Source organism: Podarcis bocagei (genome assembly GCF_964188305.1).
Source record: "Podarcis bocagei genome assembly, chromosome: 2".
Classification (NCBI taxonomy): domain Eukaryota; kingdom Metazoa; phylum Chordata; class Lepidosauria; order Squamata; family Lacertidae; genus Podarcis; species Podarcis bocagei.
This window is the reverse complement of record NC_138126.1, coordinates 117,121,864-117,148,808: the sequence shown is the minus strand read 5'-3', so window position 1 is coordinate 117,148,808 and position 26,945 is coordinate 117,121,864. Positions and strand designations below refer to the sequence as shown.

At 41.4% G+C, this 26,945-nt stretch overlaps 1 protein-coding gene across 7 annotated transcripts in view; it reads left to right on the top strand.

Annotated features, from left to right (window-relative positions):
• The window catches only part of LARP4 (La ribonucleoprotein 4), a 37,926-nt gene extending 12,836 nt beyond the window's left edge, over positions 1 to 25,090 (top strand). For all 7 annotated transcript variants that reach the window (XM_081181334.1, XM_081181337.1, XM_081181335.1 and 4 more), the window contains 14 exons: positions 200 to 352; positions 3,074 to 3,149; positions 4,274 to 4,410; positions 5,137 to 5,240; positions 6,242 to 6,352; positions 7,137 to 7,190; positions 8,655 to 8,864; positions 9,700 to 9,803; positions 15,122 to 15,355; positions 15,958 to 16,006; positions 17,025 to 17,183; positions 18,252 to 18,370; positions 19,582 to 19,747; positions 20,219 to 25,090. In XM_081181334.1, coding sequence (XP_081037460.1) covers positions 200 to 352; positions 3,074 to 3,149; positions 4,274 to 4,410; positions 5,137 to 5,240; positions 6,242 to 6,352; positions 7,137 to 7,190; positions 8,655 to 8,864; positions 9,700 to 9,803; positions 15,122 to 15,355; positions 15,958 to 16,006; positions 17,025 to 17,183; positions 18,252 to 18,370; positions 19,582 to 19,747; positions 20,219 to 20,560 — 2,018 coding nt within the window. In that variant the 3' untranslated portion in view covers positions 20,561 to 25,090. The remainder of the gene's footprint in view (positions 1 to 199; positions 353 to 3,073; positions 3,150 to 4,273; positions 4,411 to 5,136; positions 5,241 to 6,241; positions 6,353 to 7,136; positions 7,191 to 8,654; positions 8,865 to 9,699; positions 9,804 to 15,121; positions 15,356 to 15,957; positions 16,007 to 17,024; positions 17,184 to 18,251; positions 18,371 to 19,581; positions 19,748 to 20,218) is intronic.
• The last annotated feature ends 1,855 nt before the right edge of the window (positions 25,091 to 26,945 follow it).

The following is a 26,945-nucleotide window of genomic DNA, read 5'->3' as shown; positions in this document are numbered from 1 at the left end:
GTGTACAGGTGTATAAAACTACATTGTTTGTAATGGTAACATTGATGGTTGCCAGGAGTTTGTTTTTGTTGACATTTGTAAGCTCCTTTGTGAAGGAAATGTCTAAAAAAGTGGGATACAATAAGAATGGAAGGAAATGCATTTTCATTGCTTGCAACCTGAGCTTTTTTCCCATTTATGGCTTTTGTACTTGTGCCAGGTAATGCTGAGGTTGCAGATGATGGTGCTAAGCGGTATGACACAATGTATTCATCTTGTGAGACGTCAAACAGCTCAGGTGTTGAGGAATCCGCGGCTAATGGAATGGTCTTGACACATGAAGAGCTTGGATACCAACTCTATGATGTTTCTGGTAAGTGTCCAGTCTACTTTGCGAGAGCCCCTAAATATAGGTACCTCCCTGTTTTTCTGGATATTCAAATTGTATGTTTTACTGTTTGCATCAGCAATATCCATTACATATATTCTGTGTTAAAGTCCATTCATGTGTACTGCATGGGGATTATCAGCAAAACTCAGATTTAGAATAGTGACATGGTTTATTTGTTTCCTTCCACACAATGCACACATGTGCTTGTCGTTAAAGATGCAGGATGGTCTGACAATCCCTTGAATTTATAGAACCCTCAGGTTTTGTATGACTTTTAAAACTTCCAGTAGGGTTGTGAAAGAGCAGCTTGGAAGACAACGTGTAGAGGTAGTACAGTGGGGTATATTCTGAGAGTGAGATCAAAGAACTACTGACAGTGGCACTTAGGAGAAAGCTTCAGGGAGCCTGGAAGGGAAGCAACAGGTGATGTACTGTTTCAGGGGAAAATAAAACAACCTTTCTAAGAGCGTCATGCAATGTTATAGTCTTTGTCAGTGACCTTGTAGACTTGCCTAGTGTCTTCAGAAAGTATTGACTCCTCTCCTTGGATTGAATTTGAAAGATCATGTTTATAGACATATACAGCTGACACTAGTATTTTTTTTACATAGTAAATCCTTATGAAGATGGTGCCCCCCCTCCCCGTTGCTTACAGTCCTTAGGCAATATAGTCACACTGCAGTAAAATTTGCTACCATAAATGACACTGCATTTTGAATGAAGCACATATAAACCAGTTCCTTCATTCAGGTGTGGCCATGAACTTTCCTTTGTGTACCTGGCAGTGTGTAATACTTCAAATGAGGGGTGGTAGGGATTAATTCTCAGGACATTAAGTTCTGACTGGGAAGGAACTGATGCTCCATGTATGCTTTTCCTTCCCATGAGATGTCTGTGCTGTATGTAACGTGTAATAACAAGGAGCAGGCATCATGCATATATTTAGGGCACTGTTTCTTTTCACAGACTGGGATGGGGGAAAAGATGGGAGTTCTGCATCTTTGAAACTACCCAAAAAGAAAAGTGACTTATCAAATCCCAAGATGGCAGTTTTCACCCTCATAGTAAAATAGTTGGATGTTTTCTCAACTTCTTCAGGGTAAAGATGTGCCACAAATTACTGTATGTTTTGCACCTTCCTTTGTGTCATAATGGTCTTATACCTTTCCAGGCAGTCTCCTTTATATCATTTAAATGCTGAATGAGCTGAGACCAGAATCAGTTTGAACTCACAGTTGGACTCAGATTAACCATAGCTTGGCATCCATAAGCCTCTAACACGTCTCTATAGTGAGGCTACTAATAGCTACCTTTCCTCAGTTACAATATTCATGTTAACTTGAAATGAAAAGAAACTCTTAATTTTATGCCAGCTTTTAAACCATGGTGCCTGGTCAATCAGGCAGTGATTTTTTTCTAAACCAGAAAGCGGTTGTTTTCGCACTCATCATCCCTGTTTCTTTGGTTGTGTCACAAGTGACTTAACTGGACGTGTTTAGGGTAGGTGAAGTAGTAAAATATTTTGTGGGTTAGAAGGCCTGACTTCATAAGTCCAGTATAAGCTTTGAAATGTTTCTGCTAGCTGAGGTGCGGAGGAGCTATAAACTGATTGTGTCATTAATAAAGCAATCCAGGAATTTCTGTTTAGAGCAGAAATATCAGAATGGATTTTCCCATGTGCTAGGTCATCGTAATAAAACCACTTAATAACAATAAATTTATATATTTTTTGTTCTACTAAAAGTACCTGTTGCAGTCCTGGGGTACCTCTAGCCTCCCATTTGGCCAAGCCATGCCCAGCTTCCATTATATGGTGTCAGGTGTGGGGCAGGTCATGACATTTGGTGCTTTGTGGGCTGTACCTTGGTCCACACATTTGATTTCACCTAATTCCTAGTTATTCAGTGGGTGGCCTGCCACACAGGAGGTTGGGAAGATAATGATCTGCCCGTTTATCACTTCTGACCTAGAGCTATGTGCAACATAATGGTAAAAACATTGTCAGATGCTGTGTGGTGGTTGCTCATGAGTAACCAGGCAGGACTCTGACCTGTCTTTTACAGGTTTTATTGTGCAAATTATTTACAGTGCAGTTACACAAGTTTCATGTCTGTATTAGTCGCTTGCAGAATCTGGGAGTGGCCTTTTCTGGCTTTTCCCCCAACGTAAGAACATAGACACCCCAAATCTCTGCCTCCCCTCTTTGCGTTTCACCCCTCTGCGCGAGCTGGGCGACGGAAGTGGCATGCGTTCCTCCTGGCCAGCCCGCCTAGGTGAGGTGCTGGGGCTCTTAGCAGCATCTTTGAGCCCGTTACAACCTTGGCTGGCCCCTTCCCTCTCTTCTCCATTGGAGGTGTGGCTTTTGCCCTCGCTGGAAGAGGAACTGCTCCTCAGAAGCGTAGGAGGCTCTCTGTATCCCAAACGCCCCCCTGCCTCCCTCCCCTGTTCCGATGGCAGTCCCCTGACACATATATACAATGAAAAGCATATACAAGAATACTGTACATTTCTAAGCTCAGTAACAAGATATAATATAGCCAATACCTTAAAGCAAAATTTGTATCGTATATCAGATAAGAAGGATGGCAGTTCTTAAACCTGCACTTATGCCCCCCTCCTCTGTACTTTGGGTGTTTTGTTTTTTTGTTTTTGTTTTTTAAAGAAAAAATATAAGTAATTCACTCTCAAATACATTTTTTTCAGATGAAGGCAGCCCCGTCATTTCTCCGGAAGACTTGAAAGAATGTTTGAAGAAACAATTGGAGTTCTGTTTCTCACGGTATTGAACTCCTAATGTATTGGTAAATTTAACTAGGGCTAGATATGGGCTCTTGCCATGGTGTACTCCATTTGTTTGTGGGAGTGCAACTTCCATTGGCCCCAGCCAGCAATGGAGTCCAACAGTAACTGGAGGGCAGTTTACCTTTGCTTTAAGGACTCTTATGTAAGTGGTCAATTAAAAAAAAAAAGCAAATGTTTCCTCTTGAATCCTCCTGTTAATATTTGGCACAATGCTATTGTGACAGAACGAGGTTGGCATTGTGCCTCCTGACCCAGTCAAGATTCTGAAATTCTTATTGTAAAAAAGAAATGCAAGTCACTTTTTAAGTTTTTGTTTGCTTGTTGAAATGTTTTCCTTTCTCCTTTGGGTTTTAGTAGCGGTTTTATATTGCTCCCTGATAGTTTTTTTGCTAGTTTTTGTGCTCGCCTAGTTTTCTATTACTTCAGGGATGCATCCAACAAAGTCCTCCCATTACAGCAAGGACCTCTGTCTGTGCAATGAACCTGCATCTTTCCTTCTCTCTCCACGTGCCCCCTGCTCCCCCAAGATAGGCTCCAGAAGGTTGGGGAAACCTCGGAACAGATTTTGAGGGGTGGCGTGGGAGGGCCCAAGGGCAGAGGGGAGAGGAAGTCCAGTGAGGAGCTGGACATCCTTGGAATAACAGGACATCTTTGCTGGATGCAACTTACTGTTGTTTTGTATTTTTTATTGATACTGTGAACTGCCCAAGGGTGAAGTAGGTCGGATATAAATGTCTATAGATCAGCTCCAGACAGCTCAGCATTCACTAACCAGGCCAAAACCATAAGGCAGATGTCTATTTGTAGTAATAGGCAACACGTATTGGTAATACTGTATCAATATTTAGAACAAATTGGTAAAAGGATGTTATGTTGCTGCTTTCATGATGTGTATGATTCCATCCTGTGATCTTGGTATATCTCTGTTACATGGATGTGTACAGTATAGTCCTATACAAAAACATTGTATCTTTAAAAGTTTCTATTTTTTCTTACTGTTTTGAAGTGTTTGATAAAACTGTCCCTATAAGCCACCCTGATTTCTGGGTATAATTTTACAAAGGTGCTTATTTATTTATTTATTTATTTATTTATTTCTAGCGAGAATCTATCCAAGGATCTTTACTTGATGTCTCAAATGGACAGTGATCAATTTATTCCAATATGGACAATCGCCAACATGGAAGGAATTAAGAAACTGACAACTAATATGGATCTAATTGTGGAAGTACTAAGATGTATGTCAAACTCTTTTCGTAGCTGTATTTTTAGATGCATTTACCCCTGGATAAATAGGTGCATTTCTGTATCTGAGAAACATGTGTCTGCACCGAAGGCACTTGTTGCTGTTTTGAACTGCATTCCACTCCCTTAAAGTGAAGCTGCACTGTTTTATTTGGGACTGCTTTGGTGCCCTTCCTGTACATAAACCTATTATGTTTGAGCTATGTGAAACTGAAGGGAAATAATTACCTTCCCCTTTCATGCCCCAGCGTGAGATTCAATGTAGCTTCAGTGAGTGTGTCCTGCAGTGGGGCTCATTCTCATGTTAACCTTTCTTTCCTCAGAGGTCTGAAGGGCCTTGAGCAGTTTTTCATGTTATGGAGGCTGGTGAGAGGTGAAGGAAAATTGCAAGTCCTGTGGCATAAGTGCATTGTGGAAGTGAGAAAGTCACTGGATGTTGCCCATAGATTTGTTGCAGTGGGTTTTTCTGGAGTAATTCCTACTTTGGTTTCTACTTCCTCTGGTTGAAACTTCTTTACCAAAAAGGGGAAAGATTAACATGAGAATGAGCAGAGCTTGTGGGCACTGAGAATCAAGTGAATTGAGTTACCCATTTCAGGATTTAAGTTGAAAATTGGGCGAAAGGGTTCATGTATGTCGTTCTTAGGGTCTTGTTGTGTTGTATCTGTTTCTGGCAGTTTAAAAACTATTCTTTAGCTACTACTTCTTTTTAAATTCAGCTACTCCTATAGTCCAAGTGGATGAACGAGGAGAAAAAGTTAGGCCAAACCACAAACGATGCATTATTATTCTCCGCGAGATTCCTGAAACAACACCTGTAGAGGTAAGAAAACATTCAAGCATTCCATTGATACAACAAGTTGGGGAAAAGTACCATTCTGCAGGGAAACTCATCTGGATAGAAAGGACCAGCTTCAGCTGGCTTGGTGCACTTGCAGAAGTCAGCACAAGGGCTCATGGTAGCACAGTGGGGTTTCCCCCTCTCCTCCCCTTGCGCCACCTTCAAATCCATTCTGTGAGGAGTGTGTGAGGAGATTGTTCTGTTGGGCAAACAGAAATGCTTGTCCTGATGGAAAGATCTCCTTAGCACTACGTTGAGTTCCACTCACAGCAGCCAATCACTTCTCAGGAATAAAGATATTTTAATATGTCAATCCTGCAGAAAGCTTTCCTTTTCCCATTGAGAACTTAGAATGATGTGCATTGTAGTAAGGCAGTACTCTCTAAGGCATTATTCTTGGTTAATCGCAATAACTCCCTCCAGGCTATCGGGGAGATTAGGAATATTTGGTAGCGATCATTTCCGCTTTTGTAAAGCATAACTGAGTAGCATTTGCCATACCTATACTAAATGCACCTTAACAATGGCATTTTAAAAAATTGAGAAGTTGATTTTTTTAGTTGTGAAATATTAGTTCACAATAGCTGTGGATATGGATATTTGTTTTGGAACAAGGTTGCTTTGTTTTGCAGGAAGCCTATTTGACTTAGGAGATCACATGGTGGCTTTACAGATTGTTAGCAATCTTGTTTGGAGGTTGAAGTAAAGTAATGTTTCTTATTGTGATTGCTAAATGCACTGTTCCACATTTATGTAAGCGGAGTACAGGTCATTGCTAATGTAGGTAGCAGTGCTTCACTGAACTTAAGCATTTTGTACTCCAGTAGGAATTCAAAATATTTAAAAATAAAGATGATAAACATAGTACTGCATATATATTAATTCACTCTCTTTAGATGGCACAATGCCCCAGTTGATAATATGTCACAAAAACCTATACAGCAATTGTAATTTACTGAAATAGTCTTTTTTCCCCACTTCAGGAGGTAAAGGCACTGTTTAAAAATGAAAGCTGCCCCAAAGTGATAAGTTGTGAATTTGCTCACAATAACAACTGGTACGTTACATTCCAGTCAGACACTGATGCACAGCAGGTAAGAAAATCATGTGGTGGCCAGCATTTTACACTGCTATTACCGGTATATTCTGTCCTCTCCTGGCGGGTGAGGGCAGCCAAGACAGTTATAAACCTATGTATCTCAAAGCAATCATGTAAACGTAGCCAGAAGTTGAGAAGTGGGGAGACAACTTTAAAAGACTGAAGGCAGCTAAGAACACACAACTGATTAACGTTCCCTCCGTTACCTGAGGGGTGTGGGTGGCATAGCAGAATGGGCATATCCCAGCTGATCCAGGGGTGTATTTGCTGCTTTGATATGGGTAGGAAACCCTTTCAGCTCAAGAGGCACATTACCTTCCAGGCAACTTTATTGAGGCCACTTGCCAATGGTGAGTGGCAGCAAAGGAGGGCGGAGCAACAAATCAAATGCAACCATTGTAGAGTAGGCTGGTTTCTAGACACACTCTCACACTCTGTCCTTCATCAAAGCAAATAAGAGGCATTATCAGGAGGTCTAGGACACATTCCAGCCTGGCAAAAGCACACAGGCTAGTGAAGATTGTGTGGAAGAATTCTGAGGGCTAGAGGCAAAGGTTTGGAGGACTGCCACCAGAGTGGCCACCCCAGCTTTAATTTAACACTTTATGTGGCAAAGCTCTTAACTGTTCCTAAAGTAACCTCCGTAAAAGGAGACAGATTGTTTTTATTTCTTTTTATTTCAGTTTGTATTTATGCAGATAGTTCCATAAGCTTTCCAATATCTCTGAAGTGTAATTCTATCAAAGCGAGTCTCAGTGAATGTTTTTATATCTGTACAGGCATTTAAATATTTACGGGAAGAAGTTAAAACCTTTCAGGGCAAGCCAATAATGGTAAGTTGCCTCAAGTATTCTCGGATCTTAAGTTATACAGTGGTGCCTCGCAAGACGAAATTAATCCGTTCCGCGAGTCTCTTCGTCTTGCGAAGCACGGCTATTAGCGGCTATTAACGGCTTAGCGGCTTTAAGAAAAAGGAAACAAACTCGCAAGAACTCGCAAGACGTTTTGTCTTGTGAAGCAAGCCCATAGGGAAATTTGTCTTGCGGAACGACTCAAAAAACGGAAAACTCTTTCGTCTTGCACGTTTTTCGTCTTGCGAGGCATTTGTCTTGCGAGGTACCACTGTATTTCAGTATTTAAATGATTGGTTGAGCACTGTGGCTTTAATACCAGTTTGGTGTAGGTGTAATGTTTCTCTCCAAATTGGTTTATTTTAATCATGGTTTAAAGCAAGGGTCAGGAACCAGCGGGATCCTGATCTTTCTCTCGTCTCCACTCCCCCGCCTCCCACAACCAAGAGGGCCAACTTTTAACATTGGGATGGGACCAATGGGGAACTTCCTAGTGCAGCTGATCCCAGCTGCTTGTTGTTTTTTGTAGGCTCTCTTCAGGGGACAACAGTCAGCTGATTGTCACTGCTTGCAGAGAGCTGTGTGCTGCACTTTGTCAGGGCTTCGATCAGCTGATAGCCAGGCCTTCAAAGTGTCTTGCAGAAGGCTTTGCAGGCACCTTTGATTGTCTGTGCCTGCAGCCCACTTTGGGCCAAGTCGCAACTACTTGCCGCATACATGACATTGTATATGATGGTCAGGTGTAGGGCAAGTGGTTATGGCTTGAACAGAGGTTCCCCACCCCTGGTTTCAAGCATGGTTAGCATTACTGGAGTTGACTACAGTTAAGTCTAATCAGGATTGCATTGCGGACATGGTTTTGAGGCACTTTTTAGTCTTATTCATAGTGCCAACCGAACCGAACAACATTAAACTATGGCCAAAGCAAACCATGAAAGTGGGAGATGAGAGGGTAGCACATCTTTGATGTGGGGGAGAGTCTGCTTCAAGTGGTGCTTTGCAAAGCTGCAAAGAGCATTTTGACAGGTGCACAATCCCACCTTCTGGTGAATCATGCTAATCCTGGTCAATCATGCTCCTCATTCCAGCATTAGTGGAACTGCTTGCTCTTGCTAGCATACCTACTAAGCAGATCTGTCTCAATAATATTGAATGACAGTGTTAGATTAAATAGTCACTTTTAATTGTTGTGACATTTTGGAAGGAAGGCTTATATTGGGTATTTGGAATATAGAACTTCATCCCAGAAGCAAACCAAATTGTAAACTTTGTTGAAAGTGCATTCTTAGCAATTTGTAAAAGCTAGCTCTGCAGGCTAACCTGATAGATGAAGCAAGTAGTACACACAATTGTGGCTTCCTCTTTTCTTTTACTCTGATACAGACCTTTTAATGGCCTTGTCACCATGTATAGTAAATGTTCTGTGGTTTCATCTTCCTTTTACAGGCCAGGATAAAAGCCATCAACACATTTTTTGCCAAGAATGGTTACCGGGTAGTGGATTCCAGTGTGTATGTTCAACCTGTTCAAACACAAGCACAGTTTGCCTCACCACTGTTTATGCAGCCTGTATATAGTCCTCAGCAGTACTCCATCTACAGTATTGTGCCTCAGACATGGTCTCCAAACCCTGCACCTTATTTTGAAACACCACTGGTAAGCTTATGCTTAAGTCTCATGTGTGAGTCACCTGGGTTTATCTTTCTTCGGTGGCTTCAGAAGAACACAGTTATGTCATTAAATACCACCTGAGTATTTTTAAAAATAGTCTTTAAGCATTTTCAGTACTAAATACAGATAAACTGTCTTACTCAAAATTACTGAGTGGTTTTAAAGGCCTGCTTGAAAAACCATGAGATTCTGCAATGGAATAACAGTAATAAATTTGAGCCTTCTCTAGCTATGAACTACAATTAGTGGGTTTAATAATGTTCAGCATTCTACTAGTCGCTCTGGAAATAAGCTGCTGAGGATTCAAGGCCTCTACACACAGACCTTTTAATTTTAAACTAGTGATAGATAATCACTGCAGAAATTCACACCTACAGCCACCGGGGTATGGGTTTTGGAGAGATGTTGAAGAAGCCCTGCTATGCAAGATTATCCTCAGCAAGCCCTGTCTTTGAAATTCTGGGAATTCTTGCTGTTAATATAGAGAAACCACACTTTGGTTCTCTCCTTCTCTCCTTGCTTGAGCTAACATATCTTGTCCCCATTTTCCTGCCTTCTTATGTGAGCCCTGACTTTCTAGCCTTTACATACTCTAAGGAGAATATCTCCACTCGGTATAGCATTACCTCGCCCCACAGCTAAGTATTCTGGTAAAAGGGGAAATGTATACAGTTGGTGGAAATGTGAAGGTAGGGCAGCATACTTAACTTGGTTTTGAGTATACTGTTGTGGTCCTCAGTTTTCTAGTTAAAGAACCTTTGTTTACAGTGGGATGAGTCCTCTATGCTACCTCTTGATATATACTTTGTGTCTGCTGCAGGCTCCATTTCCTAACGGTGGATTTGTGAATGGCTTCAATTCACCAGGATCGTACAAGACAAATGCTGCTGGATTAAGTATAGCTCGCCCATTCCATAGAAACCGGTAAGAAAACTGGCCACACCCTTTTTGGGAGTCCTATGACTGCGTCTGTCTTGTTAGCCATTCTTTTGATCAATGCAGCTTTCTCTCTTCTGTCTGTTCAGCCATTCGGAGACAGATTCCAGTTCAGAGAACTTTCAATTCCAAGCTAGAATTTGCTTCCACTGTTCCTAGGATTAGCTAGGAAACAGCTTCATAAATTTATATTTGCTATAGCTCACCACGCAAAATGTTTTAAGTCTTGGGTGTAGTTTGCAGTAAGATTTGCTTCTGTTCTTGTGATATGCATGGGCCATGGGACACTTACTGCTTCTTGGCTACAAGCATGTCTCCACCCCTGTACTGAAGGCAATGACAGGTTGTGAAGGGAGGAAGAAACCACAGATTTTTACCATGCTTGCTGTGCTCAGGAGAAGCTGCTTTCACAGCAGCTCCACAAGGTGTGAGACCACCAGCAGGGAGAAGGTAGGGAACTTTCAGACACCCTTGCTTACTCCTGTTAGAACTAAGCAGAATTTAACCCCCACTGTTCAGCAGTGATTATATCCTGCTGCCTTAGGTGCACAGCCAATGCAAAATTTAATACTTAATCAGTGGCATCAGCTGATGGGCATGTGGATGTGGTTTAGGGGAACAGGCTATGTGGGCCAAATTGGACCGCTTGCAGGCCAAAATTTGCCTGTGAGCCAGAGGTTCCCCACCCCTGCATTGCAGGCTCATTCTTCTGTTGTATTGAAGTGTTTATCAGTGACACACTTAAAGGAATGCTCTCTGCAGTTGGGTGTGCAGTGGAGGAAGGCGTAGTGCAGTTGTACAGTACAACATTTCAGTGACAAGTTCATTTCAAGCTACTTCTGTTATAACCGACATATTGTCTCCACCTCTGTAATTCATTTACCAAATTAGACTCTGTTCTGATACAGCTGTAAAGATTTGAGTGTAGATATGCTCATTCATAAAAGAAGAAAAAATCCAGTAAATGGGAGCAACTCATAATTACTAAAAATGATAGTGTGCTAGGTTAACACAGTCATTGCTTTCTGTGAGATTTCGTTTGCAAACAGCCTTTGTACACATTTGGGGAGGCCAAAGTTCAGGGTCGTCAGACAGTATCACTAACAGAAGTTGGACTATGATACGGTAATTTCAGCAACAACGGGACCTGTGCTACTGGTGTTTTAATTTTAACCGAAACTCAATAAAATTTGGTTTGTGCAGACACTTGGCTTTCTAAAGCCTTTAGTAAGACAGCCTGAGACATTTTGGTATGGACTGAGTTTTAGATGCCACCAGCATGTGGAACCTACTTTCTGTGGAATTGCTTGTACTAAGTGAAAAGCTGGGGGAAATGTAGAAGATGCTGAGAGGTCCTCTTTGTGATTATCAATATCTTTCATATCCTAATTTCTCTTTCATATCCTAACTGGTGTTTCCTGCTTGGCAGGGGGTTGGACTCGATGGCCCTGGTGGTCTATTCCTTACGAAACTATCTAACCACATTGGAAAATGATTTTCTCCTTACAAAAGTATTTTTGTCAGTGGCCATACATTTTAGGAAAACAAATATCTTGGCCTGCCTTAACTATGCCGCGCCCCCCCCCCCCAGCTGAACAAAATATTTCTAATCTTTGAGAATATCCTGTAGGATTAAATCACACCACAGCTTTGGAGATACATGTTTGAGTATATTTCTTGACGGATCAGACGGTTGTGCATTTTTTATTTTATGGCAGCATCGAGAATGAGATGTGGATTCTGAGTATCAGCCCTGTGATGATAAATATTGCACATGAGAGAAAATGGGCCTAACAATCGAAGTCTGAGCATCTCTTAATATTCTCATACTTTTCTCTCCTGCTGTTTTCTTTCTTTGACCTCTCTTTCTCTTGCTTAGGCTAAGAATGTGTGCCCTTCTCAATGACAGCTAAGATTATGAGATCTGAGGGCTGGCTCACGCTTTGAAACCTGGTTTTAAAAGCTTCATATTTCTATTTAATTGTACTGTGTCTTAGTCATAGCATTATTCTGGAATTTGTAAACTGTTCATTTGGCTATTACTAGTGTGATTTGTATTGTACTACACTGCAATTCTTCAGTTTCCTATAAGGAGTCATTTCTCAAAAGAAAAGCTATAGAAGTCTCTGCATTTAGGTTTTAAAGCATTCTGGGCCCTCTTGGCAGTTTTTGTTGATGTCCTATGAATACTTTGATAACCTTCTTGAAATGGGGATGAATGGATTAGCTGATTCCAGTTACTGCAAAAAGAAGTAGTAGTTACCAACTGGTTTCTAAATATATTTCAGACTTTTGCAAACTCATTTGTGACATTTGAAGTTGAATCAGTTTACAGTTTGGATCAATAAAGAGTTTTTCCATTAAGGATTAGATTTATTAATACTGTGATACTAAATTGATGGCTGTACACCCCCTCTACTCACAACAGACATAATAGTTTAGCAGGGTGTGTTCTGCTCAAACCCACCTTACAGTGTTTCCAGCTAATATAGTGGTGCCCCGCAAGACGAATGCCTCGCAAGACGGAAAACTCGCTAGACGAAAGAGTTTTCCGTTTTGGAGGTGCTTCGCAAAACGAATTTCCTATGGGCTTGCTTTGCAAGACGACAATGTCTTGCGAGTTCCTGCTGTTTTTTTTCCTCCCCCCCCCTTTTCTAAGCCGCTAAGCCGCTTATCAGCTGATCCGATCAGCAGATAAGCCGCTAAAAGCTGCTAATAGCGCTAATCCGCTAATCCGTCAATGGGCTTGCTTCACAAGACGAAAAAACCGCAAGACGAAGAGAATCACAGAACGGATTCTTTTCGTCTTGCGAGGCACCACTGTACTGAGTAAGTCTATTTAGGACCACCCCCAAAAAATATTTGAGTGTTTTCAAAGAAACTACTTCACCTTGATCCCCTAGTGGCAAAGGATTTCTTGGAGTTATTTGCCTCTTGGGCCTTCCTCACAGAGATGTGATTTTATTGAGACATTATATAAATAAATAATAAATTTATAAACATTTTTTTATTTATATCCCGCCCTTCCCGGTTCAGAAAACTGGGCTCAGGGCAGCTAACAACAAATTTAAAACACTTAATTGTAATACAACATAGAAGCAGCATAAAATACAGTATAAAAGCATGAATAATAATAAAATTCAAAGTTCAAAAATCAATTTGGGGGAAATCCATCCAATAAACATTAGATAGTCATCAGGGCTAGCTGGCTGAATTAGTCCTACTTGAGCCAGTGAAGAGGCCAGGGGAGAATTGGCTGTGGGGTCCCAGAGCAGGTAATCATCATAAAAGGGGAGAGGGAGGAAAGAGAAAGGAAATAAAAGATCAGACTGAATTCAAATTAAAGGCCAAGCTCTGTCTTACAGGCCCGGTGAAAGGAGGTTAAATCCTGTACGGCCCTAGTCTCATGGGACAGAGCATTCCACCAGGTCGGAGCCGTCACTGAAAAGGCCCTGGCCCTGGTGGAGGATAGTCTGACTTCCTTAGGGCCCAGGACCTCTAAACTATGGTTATTCATGGACATTAAGGTCCTCTGCGGGGCATACCAGGAGAGGCGTTCCTGTAAATACGAGGGCCCTAAGCCACAAAGGGCTTTAAAGGTCAAAACCAGCACCTTGAACCATGAGCCTATACTCCACCGGGAGCCAGTGCAACTGGTAAAGCACTGGGTGAATATGCTCCCATGGCAGGGACCCCGTGAGGAGCCTCGCTGCAGCATTCTGCACTCACTGGAGTTTCTAGGACAGTTTCAAGGGCAGCCCCGTGTAGAGCAAATTACAGTAGTCAAGCCTGGCGGTGACCATCGCATGGATCACCGTGGCCAGATCAGGGTGCGAAAGGTAAGGGACCAACTGCGGCAAAGATGGAAAAAATGTCGCCTTAGCTGCTGTTGTAACCTGTGCCTCCATGGAAAGGGAGGCGTCAAGGATTACACCCAAACTCTTAACAGAAGGCACTGGCACTAATTGGGCTCCTGCAAGCGAAGCGAGTTGGTCCCTCATCCCCATGCCATCCCGACCCAGCCAGAGGACCTCTGTCTTTGAAGGATTTAGTTTCAATCGGCTCCCACAAAACCATCCAGCCACAGCCTTTAAGCATCTGGTCAGTGTGTCTGGGGCTGAGTTGATGTGGCCATCCATCAGCAGATAGAGCTGAGTGTCATCAGCATATTGGTGACAACCCAGCCCAGAGCTCCAGACAATCTGGGCAAGGGGGCGCATAAAGATGTCAAAAAGCATTGGGGAGAGGATTGCGCCCTGCGGCACTCCACACACCAAGGAGTGGAGTGACGACATCTCCCTCCCTAGCGCCACCCTCTGTCCCCGACCAGAGATAAAAGAGCACAGCCATTGTCAGGCTGTGCCCTGTATCCCCAGGTCGGCGAGGCGCTTGTCCAGAAGATCATGATCGACCATATCAAAGGCTGCTGACAAATCTAAAAGAATCAACAGTCCCGACACGCCTCGATCCAGTTGTCTAGGGAGATCATCTGTTAGGGCAACCAGGGCCGTCTCGGTCCTGAAACCAGGACGTAAAACGTACTGAAATGGATATAAAACCGATGTTTCCTCCGAAACCTGCCAAGCTGTTCAGCAACCGATCTCTCAATTACCTTACCCAGGTACGGAGATTTGAAACTGGGTGGTAATTGGATAGATCTAAAGGATCTAATGAAGTTTTGTTTAAGAGCTGACACACCATTGCTTTCTTCAGCTCCCTTGGGAATCTCCCCGTGAAAATAATGATGATTGCATTTGGGGACCTTATTTTACAAGCTGTAAGCTTAGTCTTGTCTGGGTACCACATCCATACAGGGAGTCAATGCATATTGAAACTTGAGTGTTTTTTTATTTAAAAAAAGGGGGAAGTAATGATCTGTTTTAACATGATTAATTCTACCCAAAAAAAGAAAAATTATGGAGACCCTTATTTTGCCCTATATTTTAATCTCAGAATAGGTGAGGACAAAGGAAGTGGGGGCATGCTCGTTTGAAGGTAGGAAATGAGTGGTTGGATTTTTGAGCTGAACCTGAAAAGGGATTAGAGTGATTATATAGATACACAACTTGACATGCACAAAAAACCATGCTGAGTAAAAAAATAGCCTTGTTTTTGCTTTCAAACATTGTATTCTGTCAATTCACAGTAGTGATGCTGGTGGCCAATGTAGATTTGTATTGTTATCAGGAAAAAATACTACTAGGCTTCCTTAGTTCTTAATGTGTTGGTGGCCAGTTTAGCTTGTTGACAGGAGCACTTTTTTGTACTGTTGGGTTAATTTATGTCCACGTATTTTACATATCCAGCGTGAAGCCTCATTTCCGATTGTCAAGTAGTTCTGAACATTCTGCTGAAGTAACATCCGCAGTCAGTGCTGTGTCCATAGGAGATGGACAACTGCACAGAGCCAGCTCAAGGAACTTCCAAACGGAACGGCAAGCAAACTCATTGTCAGGACACCAAGATCAAAGCTATTCACCGAAGGATTCTTCTGTTACACAGATAGAGCAAAATGGTGATTATGGCATGAGCCGAGGCAGGTAAGGAATACATCATTTACAGGTGTGCTTTAAGGTTTCTGCCAGCTATATAAAGCTGCGTTATAATGAGCTAGATCATTGGTCTTATCTAGCCAAGGATGTCTGTGTTGACAGGCAGTAGCTGTTGTCAGGCAGGGGTCTTTCTCAGCGCATCCAGTGCTCTATTTTGTCAGCATTTGAACCTGGGACTGTTTTGCTACAGTAAAGTCTCAAAGCTACTCTTAAAACAAAGTTCTACAAACAAATGAAATTCATATAAATGCTGTTCTTAAATTTAAAATTCAAAATCAGTAGCAGACTAAAAGTGAATAATAAGAAAAGAAAATACCCCCTCTCACACATCAAAGATAAACTTTGAGCTAAAGTAGTCCCCAAAACCACCACAATATTAACACTGGTGCTGGAAAGATATTACTATTAATTCTCTGAAGGAACCTTCTCTCTGCCAGCTCTAGGGTGTCCACAAAACCAGGCAAACTCCAATAAAACACAGGGAATAAAAGATGGGTGGGCATTTAATCATATCAATAAGCTGTTGACAGTTTTAGCAGCTTTTAAAATAGTTAGAAAGTTCATGGAAGCTTCCCTTTGCTTATTTACAGGAGAAACATTTTCAGAGGTCGGAGAAGGCGGGAAGATGACAGACTTGTGGTAAGGTTTTGGGCTTACTAAAAGGAATATTTGCACAGTCATACCTCGGGTTGAAGTTGCTTCAGGTTGAGCGTTTTCGGGTTGCGCTCTGCGGCAACCTGGAAGTAACGGAACGCGGTACTTCTGGGTTTCGCCGCTCGCGCATGCACAGACGGTCAAAATGACATCATGCACAGAAGCGGCGAATTGCGGCACGCGCAGACACGGGTTGCGTTCTGCTCTGGATGTGAACGGGGCTCCGGAAGGGATCTTGTTTGTATCCAGAGGTAGCACTGTACTGTAAAACAGCCCCTGTGATGGCCCTTCATGTGCCAAAAGTGGTTCTGTCATTTCCCAAATAGTGGCTTGGATCATTCGTCCCTTCTGCCCAAACAGTGACCCTTCTCTTCATTCCCACCTGTATTGCACGTAATGGAATTAGATTTCACAGTCACACTGCTCTCAATTTCCATTGAATATTTTTTCTTGAAATAGTACTTGGATATTTTCTCACCGATATGGATCACAGTGATACCTAAATACAAGCACTTGGGGCTTCTGAAGAGGATGTTGTGGCTGCCTTTTGCTTCTCCTTTGGTCCTGCGATTGCTGTGCGTGAAGTCGTGGCTTGCTTGGTTTAGCATATCGTCTGGACCCAGGCCTGTGGTTTGTCTCCAGACAAACCACAAGCTGTGTAACCACAGTTTGTTCTTAGGCTTACTGGAAGATGCAAATGATGAGCCTGGGTGTGGGTGGCATGCTAAGGCAAATCATGGCATAGCTCACAGCAGTGCAGCAGCAGCACGACTGCAATCTTCTATCCAGGAATCTACTTGCTCATGCTTTCATTGAAAGCCGCAGTCTGATTTAGCATTGCGTGTGAACCCGTTCACTGTATTGCATGAATGTGGCTTGCAAGGGTATCTGGATGGAGGGAAGAAGTGTGTTACTCAATTTCTTCTCTGGATTGAATATTGATTGGGTGGGGCATAGTATGTTACTCCTTCACCGTATATTAACATGTTATCTTCTTTTTTAGCGGCCTCCGCCTTCAGCTGAAACTAAGACTTTGACACCAAAGTTTGACTTGCTAGCCTCGAATTTCCCTCCATTGCCTGGCAGCATGATAAAAACACAAGGGGACCCAGTCTTAGAGAGTAGGATGTCGGACGTTGTTAAAGGAATAAGCAAAGAAAAGGTACCTAATCTCAGTGCTTGACCTAATCTCAGAGCAAGAAGGGGAGGTTAGAGTGAGTCTAGTCCTAAACAAGGGCACAGATTGTTAGAAGAGAGCGGGAAGTGGCTGCCTCCCACCAGCCCGGCCCCAAATCCTGTGACGGATAATAAAACAAATGCACCCCTGTCTTGGAATGCTTGCTACACAGTGCATTACCTTGTCTTGCTCCAAGGGGTCCATACAGGAGCACTACATCTAATGGGGCTGAATGTCTGGGTGAGAAATCTGAGCCAGGATTATTTCAGCCACCCTTGTAAATAAGCCCACACAGGTTAGTAGCCTGCAAAATGTTTAGTTGCCTGCTTAGGGGCTCACAAAAGAGGGAAGGAGAGTGAAGGTCAGGAGGCCAGTGCCCTGGAAGGTGTCACCAGTGATGTTTGCCCTGGGCCTGCCTTTATTTTTTATACTGAATCAGTGCTAGGTACCTGAGTATAGCCACCATTTAAATTTCCCACCATGCCCCTATGTAGCATCGCTTTGGAGCCTGCCACTGCTATCAGCTAAGCCTGCCACAGGGCCCAGTGACAAGAGTTGGAGACCCATTAGATACAAGTTTGCTGAAGGCCCCATCAGACCTGTAACTGGTCCTGTGAAGAGATCTGCCCCCCTCCCCCAGTAGCTTGCTCTAGGTTTGTACTGAGTATGGAAATGGCTTGCCTCCTCTGAGGGCATATCTAGTTTTCTATTCTTTGAGCATAGGAGGGACTGAGAGCTCCATCCATCCTCTGCCAATTCCCTCACTCACCTGCATGCAGTTTGTGGCCACTGTGGCTACCAGGCTAGTGCTTTAAATACAAGACTGAGTTCACCACTGCTATGGCTGCTGGTGTGTGCAGTGCTGGAGTAGACAGGTGCAGCTGCTTTTACAAACTTGTAAAGGATGCATTTTAATGTATGTACTCTGCGGGCTTGATTGAATGACATTCCTATTTTAAAATGTTGGTGTGCCCCTTGTTTGTGGCTGTGACTCATGTGAGTTGTTACCTTAGTCTGTATTGTTGAAAACATCGTTTCTTTTGCTTCCTCTAGGAAAACAAAGAGTTGCCAGTCGATTGTATAACATCTACTCAGGAAGAGCAGGGCCAGAGTACTGTTCAGCCTGTCATGAGTGCCAGTTCTCCCTGTGAGATTGATGTTCCTGGATTAAGGTAAGGAGACAAGTTGCACCTGGAACTATGTAGCTGCATTGAAAGGGAAGGGCAAATATATTTATGTTTGTTTTAGTACTAGAGGCATTTTCTGCCAGCAGGCTGTTCAATCAATAAAAAGAAAACCATGGGGGGAAGCAAATTACAGGGCAGCTAGTTAAACAAAAGACAACAGCAAATATTGATAATAGTATGGGTGAAAGTTGCAGCTATACTCAGAATGCCCTGCCCTTTTTCCTTTAATTGATTAATGCTTTGGGTACTCTTCCTGTTTGTAAGAACTAGTTCATGGTGCTGCCTATCTCCTCAGATGCCTGGTAACAGATGATTCTGTTTTAAAAGGTACTGTGCAGTAATCTGGGTCCCCATATCTGGTTATACTGAATATCCTTAAAATATGTAAACAATTCCTAAGAGCTCACTTGTGAGTCTTAAGAGCAAGCAGATTAAATGGAGGAACATGGTTGCACTTGGAGCCAGTTCAAACATAATTGTAAGCCAACAATGACTTGGTGCTGATGAGCTTCTGCAGTGAAGATTGAGACCATAGCACACTTCTGGTTTTGCTCTGTTAACCAAGGAGAATCCGTGGTTTGCTTAGTGTTATGTCTGAATCTGGGCTCGTAGTTTGTTTCCCCTAGAAAAGCCACAAGTGGTAAACCCAAGAAACAAGCCTTTGCCTACAGCTTGGGGTTTGAAGTGAGACAAATCACGAGCCTGATTTTAGACCTAATACTATACTAAACCAAACCATAGCTTAGTCCTGGGTAGCACTGCCAGACCAGGGGAGGAGAGCGGTGGCTACACCCACATATTTGTGGCCCACCCACATATTGGCTTGTTTTGTGCCAAGCCATTTATTTGGCTTTACATTCCATGCAAACTGGACTATTGTATTTTAATGTTTGTCAGACAAATGAATATAAAAACAATGAAAAAAATGTGTTGCTCATACGACTAGTGCATAACAGAACAAAAAAGGAGCAGGACCTATGATGTTATGATTAATTGTGTGGGAGTGGGCTGGCATTGTGTGTGATGATGCGTTCAACATGCACACAGGGAAGGGAGCATATGGAATCTGTGCCCCCTGCCTTTAGATATGTTCTCATACCTGGAAAATGATTGCTTTGGATGCAAGAAATCATTTTCAAGAAGCCCAGCTAGTTCCTGTGCAAGGTGTAATATCAAACTCTCATTGGATTTACCAGTGCCACTCAACCAGATAAGTTGGAAGAGGTCCAAGCGCAGAAAGAGGTTGCAAGCCAGACTTCGCCACCTTCACCTGTGTGCCCCCTCAGTACTGTAAAATCACCTAGGACAAACGCCACTTCATCTACAACCAGTACGAACAAGATGCCTACTGTGACAGTACAGGTAAGGGTGTCTGCTTTCAATGACTTTAATAAACACCTCCAAGCCTTGGGGAATGTGGGAATTTCACCCCAGTATTTGCAGTGAAGGTTTGTGTTCGGATGGAGGGGGCTGTTGAAAAAAATAATAAAATAAACTTTTGCATTGACTGAAGAGAAACTACAGTGGTACCTCGGGTTACATACGCTTCAGGTTACAGACTCCGCTAACCCAGAAATATTACCTCAGGTTAAGAACTTTGCTTCAGGATGAGAACAGAAATCGTGCTCTGGCGATGCGGTGGCAGCAGGAGGCCCCATTAGCTAAAGTGGTGGTTCAGGTTAAGAACAGGTTCAGGTTAAGAACGGGCCTCCAGAACGAATTAAGTACTTAACCCAAGGTACCACTGTACTTGGTTTTTATTTTAAAATGCTCTCCAGCATGCTGTCCTTTTGTATTCTGGCACACTAAAACCTTTCTCTTTGACACCCAAAGCAACCCCGGAAGCTCAGCTACGCTGAAGTCTGCCAGAAACCCCCAAAAGAGATGGCTCCAGTTCCTGTTCAGCCGCTTAGGGAGCTGCGTACCAATGTAACCTCTCCTGCCAAAACAGAAGAAAATGGCACCCATGAAAGAGCTGGAGAGAAGGCGTGCGAAAAACCTGAAGGACGGGTTAAGGACTTTGCGGTCTTCAGGGGCAACGGGCCTCCCAAGGGAGCCGCAGGAAAAATCAGGGAACAGAGGCGCCAATGTGGACGTAGGTCTTCTCCTCAGGGAGCGCCTCGGCGTGTTGGCAAGGAACAGTACGTGCCACCACGATCACCAAAGGAAAATTGATCAAACTTTTTATTTAATCATAACTATGGACTAATGAGCAGTAGAGGAGAAACTGGCCAGCTGTGAGAAATTCAAATGTGGGGAAAGCGGACACTGAATTCAAGAGCACAGAGTTTGCGGTGTGAGAGTGCTTGAAGAGGTCCCAATATTCATCTCAAAATGATATATAAAATGCTGGAGGAATTGAATCAATATAAATATGATAAAAGATTATAATTTTTGTAACTTTTTTTTGTTTTAATTTGCAGCGGGTTTCCTGCCTGAAGGTAGAGTCTTGGGTTATGAATTAGTTTGTTGAAAATGAGGAACAAATACATACACACGATAGCATGTTCCTCACCTGGAGAAAGAAGAGGCAAAATATTTTTTTCCCTTTTTTTCTTTTTTGAAAAAAGCATTTCTGTAAAAGTTATAAATTACTTTTTAAATCTATTTAATGTACGGCTTGTAGGATGATGTGTATGCCATTAATGGCCTTGCATTACAAATCAGCCCCAAAACTGACATGCTTGGTCAGTATGAATGAGTGTAGCCACATACTTGTTACGTCATGATTTAGTCACTGCTGATAACTGAATGTACTACTGTAGTATTTTGTGTTTTGGAAATGTAGTATTTGAACTTACTAATTTTGGTCAGCGTTTAAAACTCTATTTTACTTTGGATTATACAAACAGCAAGATTAGTAAACGAATAGTGGGCAAGGTTTTAATTTGTACTTGCTTTCCCCCTAATTAGGGATTGCATTATTTTTATTTTCCCCCACTGCTTTAGTATTTTTCTCTAAATCTTTATTACAGAATTATGCACGTCTAGCTGGAATAGTCGTTCCAGTACTGATGCAGGACTAATACAGAAAAAGTGCACAGCAGTCCTTTTCTTGGTATCACATTTAATGACCTTGGATTTTCATCTCTTCAGTATGCTTAATTGTGTAGAAGTGAGGCAAGTCGGTTTGAAGTTTGGCCTTGCTATGCTACATGGATGGGCCTCTAGAGTGACTTGCATTGATAGATACTGTATATTGAAAAAGCTCTTTCTACTGAAAAAAGCACTTCATACTATACTGGAAATCAGGTTTTGTGTAGAGGGCAGACTTTTAAAACAGCAAGTTTGGTAACTAGGTTTCCTCGGTTTTTTAGAGGTGATAGCCATGGAAACTTCCAAGTTAGTCTGGAGAACATTGGAGAGGATTTTTACATAGCTTTATGTTAATTAGATTAACAACATTGTGTAACGAGCAGTCTGGGTTATAAGCTGGTAACTGTAGTAAGTCATAAAAGGAATAGGAAAGCTACAACAAGTTAAATCTGCCAAAATCTGCATGCTAGGGTTCAAGGTTCTGTATTAAAGTGTTAGGGGAAAGTATCTTGCAACAACAAAGTGTACCTTTCTTTAGTTAATAGCAAGTATAACAAATCTAAAGTTGTTAGTTGTGAACACTGGAAAATGCAGTTGCGAGATACTACCACATCCTAGTTTATATATGCTAGTGATAACTTTAAAATGTCAGTGGCAGATAAATAATTTAACTGTGAAAATGTTCATCTTCTGATTTTCTTAGCCAGATAACCCTTGGCAATTTTTACTCAGTAGGCATTCTCTATCAATGGCTTTGAGAACACTCATATCTATTTTTATAAGTATATAAATATATATATAAAGTTAGATTTGTCATTTCTCTAACTTATTATTCAGCTTGGCAATCACTTTTTTATTTGATTGAAAAGTGTATATGTACTTACATAGTTGATATTCTTTTTTTCTATGCATGTTATTAATCATTACTCATTTTAAAGTACATGTGCTGGGTTTGGCAGTCTTTAAATTTACACAAATCATTGATCACATCTGTTAACACAGAAACCCATTTTGGTTTACTCATAATGCTATTTTTGTATGGACATAACCCACAAAAGGTGAAAAATATTTAAAAGTGTTAAGAAGGCTGCAAAATGTATGGAAGAATACTTCAAAAATTCTTTTTTAAGATCATAAATCTAATTACTGCACTTGGATTGGAAAAAAAGGTTGAACTGCGACAGTTATCCTTAGGGTAGACACGTATTGTGACATTACAAACTAAAGATGTATTTGAATTTATAAGAGCCGACAGGAATTCTGGAAATATATATATGGTTGTCTGTCATTCAGAGAGAATGTAGTTGCTTGGAAAGGGGCTAGTCAAAACAAATTACCTGGCAATGTGAGCGTGTGAAACCTAACCCTGCGTTATGTATCCACGTATGGGTAGAATCTTTGTTCAAAAGCAGATCAACTTGAAAGTGTAGCTCTTTGCTTTTTTGGATGTTAAAAAAATAGAGCTCACAATTGCTTTCTTGTGAGTTAAAAATCTTGACCTTTGGAAGGGATGTGTTATACACCCTGAGTGTGTGTGTGTGTGTGTGTGTGTGTGTGTGTGTGTGAGAGAGAGAGAGAGAGAGAGAGAGAGAGAGAGAGAGAGAGAGAGAGTGAGTGAGTTATGGCTCTTGTGCAATGTATGTGTTAAGTGTGTAAAAACAGCTTTTTTCCAGTGTAAAGTTGCTACTCTTGAGGGCTCAATATTTGGTAACTATCAACTCAATTAACATAGCCTCCCCCCCCCAATCTACTATAAACTTTTAGGTTTAGAGGAAATATGTAAATGCAACTGTTAAAAAGAGAGCGAACAGTGTGTGCTGTTAACTTTTCTTGCAGTTATTGCATGATTAGAAACTTATCTGGGCTCACTATTGCTCTTGTCCATTCTCAGGCAGTGTCTTGAGTCTCCATCCATCAGTCTTCCCATATTACTTTGGAAACAAGAAATAACATCTTTAGAGCTAGATTCACTGCTGGCAATTCTGCTGTTTTATTGTAAGAATGTTGAATGTGGCAGTGCTTGTTTTCTGCATAGTTTTGCATTAAAGTGTTAATGGACAAAGCATTCTTATAGTTACTGGGAAATTGAGGCAGTGAACAACAACATGTGAACCCTTGTCCTTTGTCTATTAAAAAATACTGGATGAATGTAATATATACCGGCATAGCCTGTACTGGTAAAATAACCAAAACAAGCATTTTCATTGTAAATATTGAAACAGTGGAGATGAAGGTGATGTTTGCATTTCATCCATAAAACATCAGTGTCAAAGCTGTCTACCTAAATGCCATTACCTTTCACCTTAAAGGTCAGTAATGGACAGACATGCCTGTTGAGTCTTATCAGTTGAAATAATAATTCATTATAATGGCAAACAGCTTTCAGTTTCCTCAACTCTTTATTTGTTGGTGATTTTATGAGTGTTCTGAGTTTTCCTCCTTTCATGTTTTTAGGATTGGTAAATAACTCTGGGTCCTATTATTGTACTTATGTTCTGGAAGGGAAAAAAGGGAGAGATACTCCGTTGGCATGGAACTTAATATTCCGGCTTTCTTTTCTTTTTTTGATTTAGCTTGGCAGAAAGTGTGATGCAGATTTAGCAGTAGGTTAAACTAAACCCATCTTACTGACCAGAATAAAACTTAAAAGATGAAACTGGGGCAGATCAGTAGCAATTAAGTGACTTAAGCAATGCTTTTATTGTAGTAAAATAGCTATGGCCTTACTATTTCATCAATATCGGCTAAATGTCTGAATATGTTCACTCTTTTTACTGTTACCCAAGTGAATATTCACATGAGAGAAAAAAAATACCTGCTACATGTGTACAGATTTCAAATTTGTAAAATGCAGCATTATATACAGACAAAATGCAACAGAAATGCACTTTGGGTGGGGGGAGCTTAAACTTTTGTAAATTGTGATTACAACAAATATGCAATAGGTTTTTTTCTTTAACTTTTGATATTTCCTTCTGAAACATAAGATTGTTACCATTAATCTTTAATGGCCTATCATGCTCTTATGTGTGTGTATGTATGTGTGTTTGAGAGAGAGCAGATATTCTTTGTGTGGGTTTCCTTTAGGATGGTACATTTCATTTAAAAAATATTCTTTGGATGAAAGTTAGCTGGGTCTCCAGCCCTGGACTCTGGAAGACATCTGATGAGTGTATTAATGTAGGTTTCAGAGGATATTAAATGGAAACTAATCGGTCTTCAAAGTAACCTGTAACAGCTTCAAGAATTTTATATTTAATAGCTGGAGGGTGTGTGTTTTTTACAGAAGATTGTCATGGATAAAATCCCCCCCCTCAAATATATTTCTGATGTAACTGGCTAGTGCACAAATGGTTTCAGTTCTTCAGTCAAAACCACTCAGCTATGTCTCTCCTGGAAAAGTTTGGTTTCTGATATTTATATTCTCACTTTTCTGTGAGACTTCTGTTTAAAAAAAAAAGAAGTAGTAATTATCTGGATTCTCTACTTTGTCAGTTTGGTTTATTCCTGTTGTCAAAGCTGTCTAAAACAAAAATGTGTAAAGTAGGTTCATGCTTAATTGTTAAAATTATACATGTATTTGTATTTGTTTTTGACATTGCCAAGGTGCTATGGGAAACTGAAATAACCGTTAGAAGGAAATAATAAAATCCACCTTAAAAAGACACACATCCTTTGTCCAGATGCTAAATGACTTGGTATGCCGAATAAGTGGAAGACTTAGTACTCAAAACCACTAACCGATCAAAACGGAAGGACGGGCAGGAACTATATGCCTGAAGCTAGTTGTTGAGACACTCCTAAATAGGTGGATCTTAAATGCCGTTATGGCAGACAGGCTACTTTGGATGTTGGTTCTTACCCATACGGCTAATTAACTACATCGGGAGTATATTTTTAGATTGGGAGGGTTAACCTGTGGCGCTCCAGATGGTGTTGCCCCCCAGTCAGCATGGGCAGTGGTTGGGGATTTTGGGAGTTGTAGTCCAAGAACATATGGAGAACCACAAATCTGCCCCCCCCCCGCCGCTATAGAGGACGTATAAGTCAACAGCATTCATTCTTTTAAATTTCACCCTGAAACATAAAGCCAATACTTCAGTTGGCCAGTCTGACCCAGTACAATGGAAACTATGACTTCTGTCCTCACCGATGTTATTTCACTTTGGTTTTTATCCTGTGTTGTTTTTTTACAATAAAACTATATGTAGTTGGAGCCTCACCAACTACTCAAAATCATTCAGTTTGAAAGGGAGGGCTGTTGCAAAGGAGTGAGGGAACAGTAGGGTGGTTTTTCTGTCTTCCCCAGGAGGGGCAAAAACAACTTGGTGATGGCATGACTTTCTGCACAAAGATTGTAAGAAGAGTTGAGTCACTTCATTCCTCCCTGCTTTGAACTGTGGCGTTTGTAAAATTATGGGAAGTTGGGGGGGAAACCACAGACCTACATCCTATGACACCTAAGTGAATATTCCCCACAACTACATGAGATGCTTGTTAGATTTACACTTTTGCTAGTCATTGCCTGATGATTTATGGAAAAGCAAACTCCATTTGACAACATTCTTTGTGGAACCTCCATTGAAAGGTTTGTGAATGTACTGGCACAGCAGTGATAAACCCGCTGTTTATTTTGTGTGTTGTATAAAACGGCATATATGGGTTTTTCCAGTCTTCACATGCAGAAGGGGATCAGTTTGCCAGTTTTATTGATTTGCTATAAGAAATACACATACCTGAACAAATAATGTATAAAAATTATTATACAATTAAGGTAACGTAAGTTGCAAAACTTGGTTATTTGTATTAAAACATTTCCTCAAGTATTTCCATATTTGTTTCCATCATGTACCATGTCACAAAGTGTGAAAAGTCTGGGGGAAGCCTCAATTCCTGACTACATTTTATAGATGAGGATTCATTACCACACAAATTAGCATTGATTTCAGCCTTACTCTGAAAACCAGGAATGGGGAACCTTCATACATAACTGTTTTACAACTTGTCACTTATGTTGGCTGATGGGAACTGGAATCGACACACCTGGAGGACCACAAATTTCCTGTCCTGGAGTAAGCAAAGGAATCTAGTTAGCGGTTTGAGATTTAAATGCAGTTTGTGAGTGATTTTGACAATATATTGATACGCACAACGTCGCATATCAACCCTGTCTATTAAAGTGGAATAAAATATACTTTCTACTCAATCCTGGAGTCCACAAGCACTACTGTGCACTTGAACACCCCAGTTGCTGCTTGCCAAGGCCCCCTGCCCCACCCCAAAGCAGCTTGCTTTAAACACAAAAAGGTGGTTACAGAGGCATTGATATTTTGTCTTTTTGGAGGTGAGTGATTATGAGCATTTGCCAGGTTTTTCATGTCCATGACACTTTATCAATTTTCTAAAATGTGTTGGCCCGAAAAGGTTAACAACTTGCTAATCCCTCCCACGTTGCTTACTCAATTCCTGATCAATCATTCCTGTTCTTGAGCATTGTGTTTCTGTGGTAGGCATTGGTCTTACA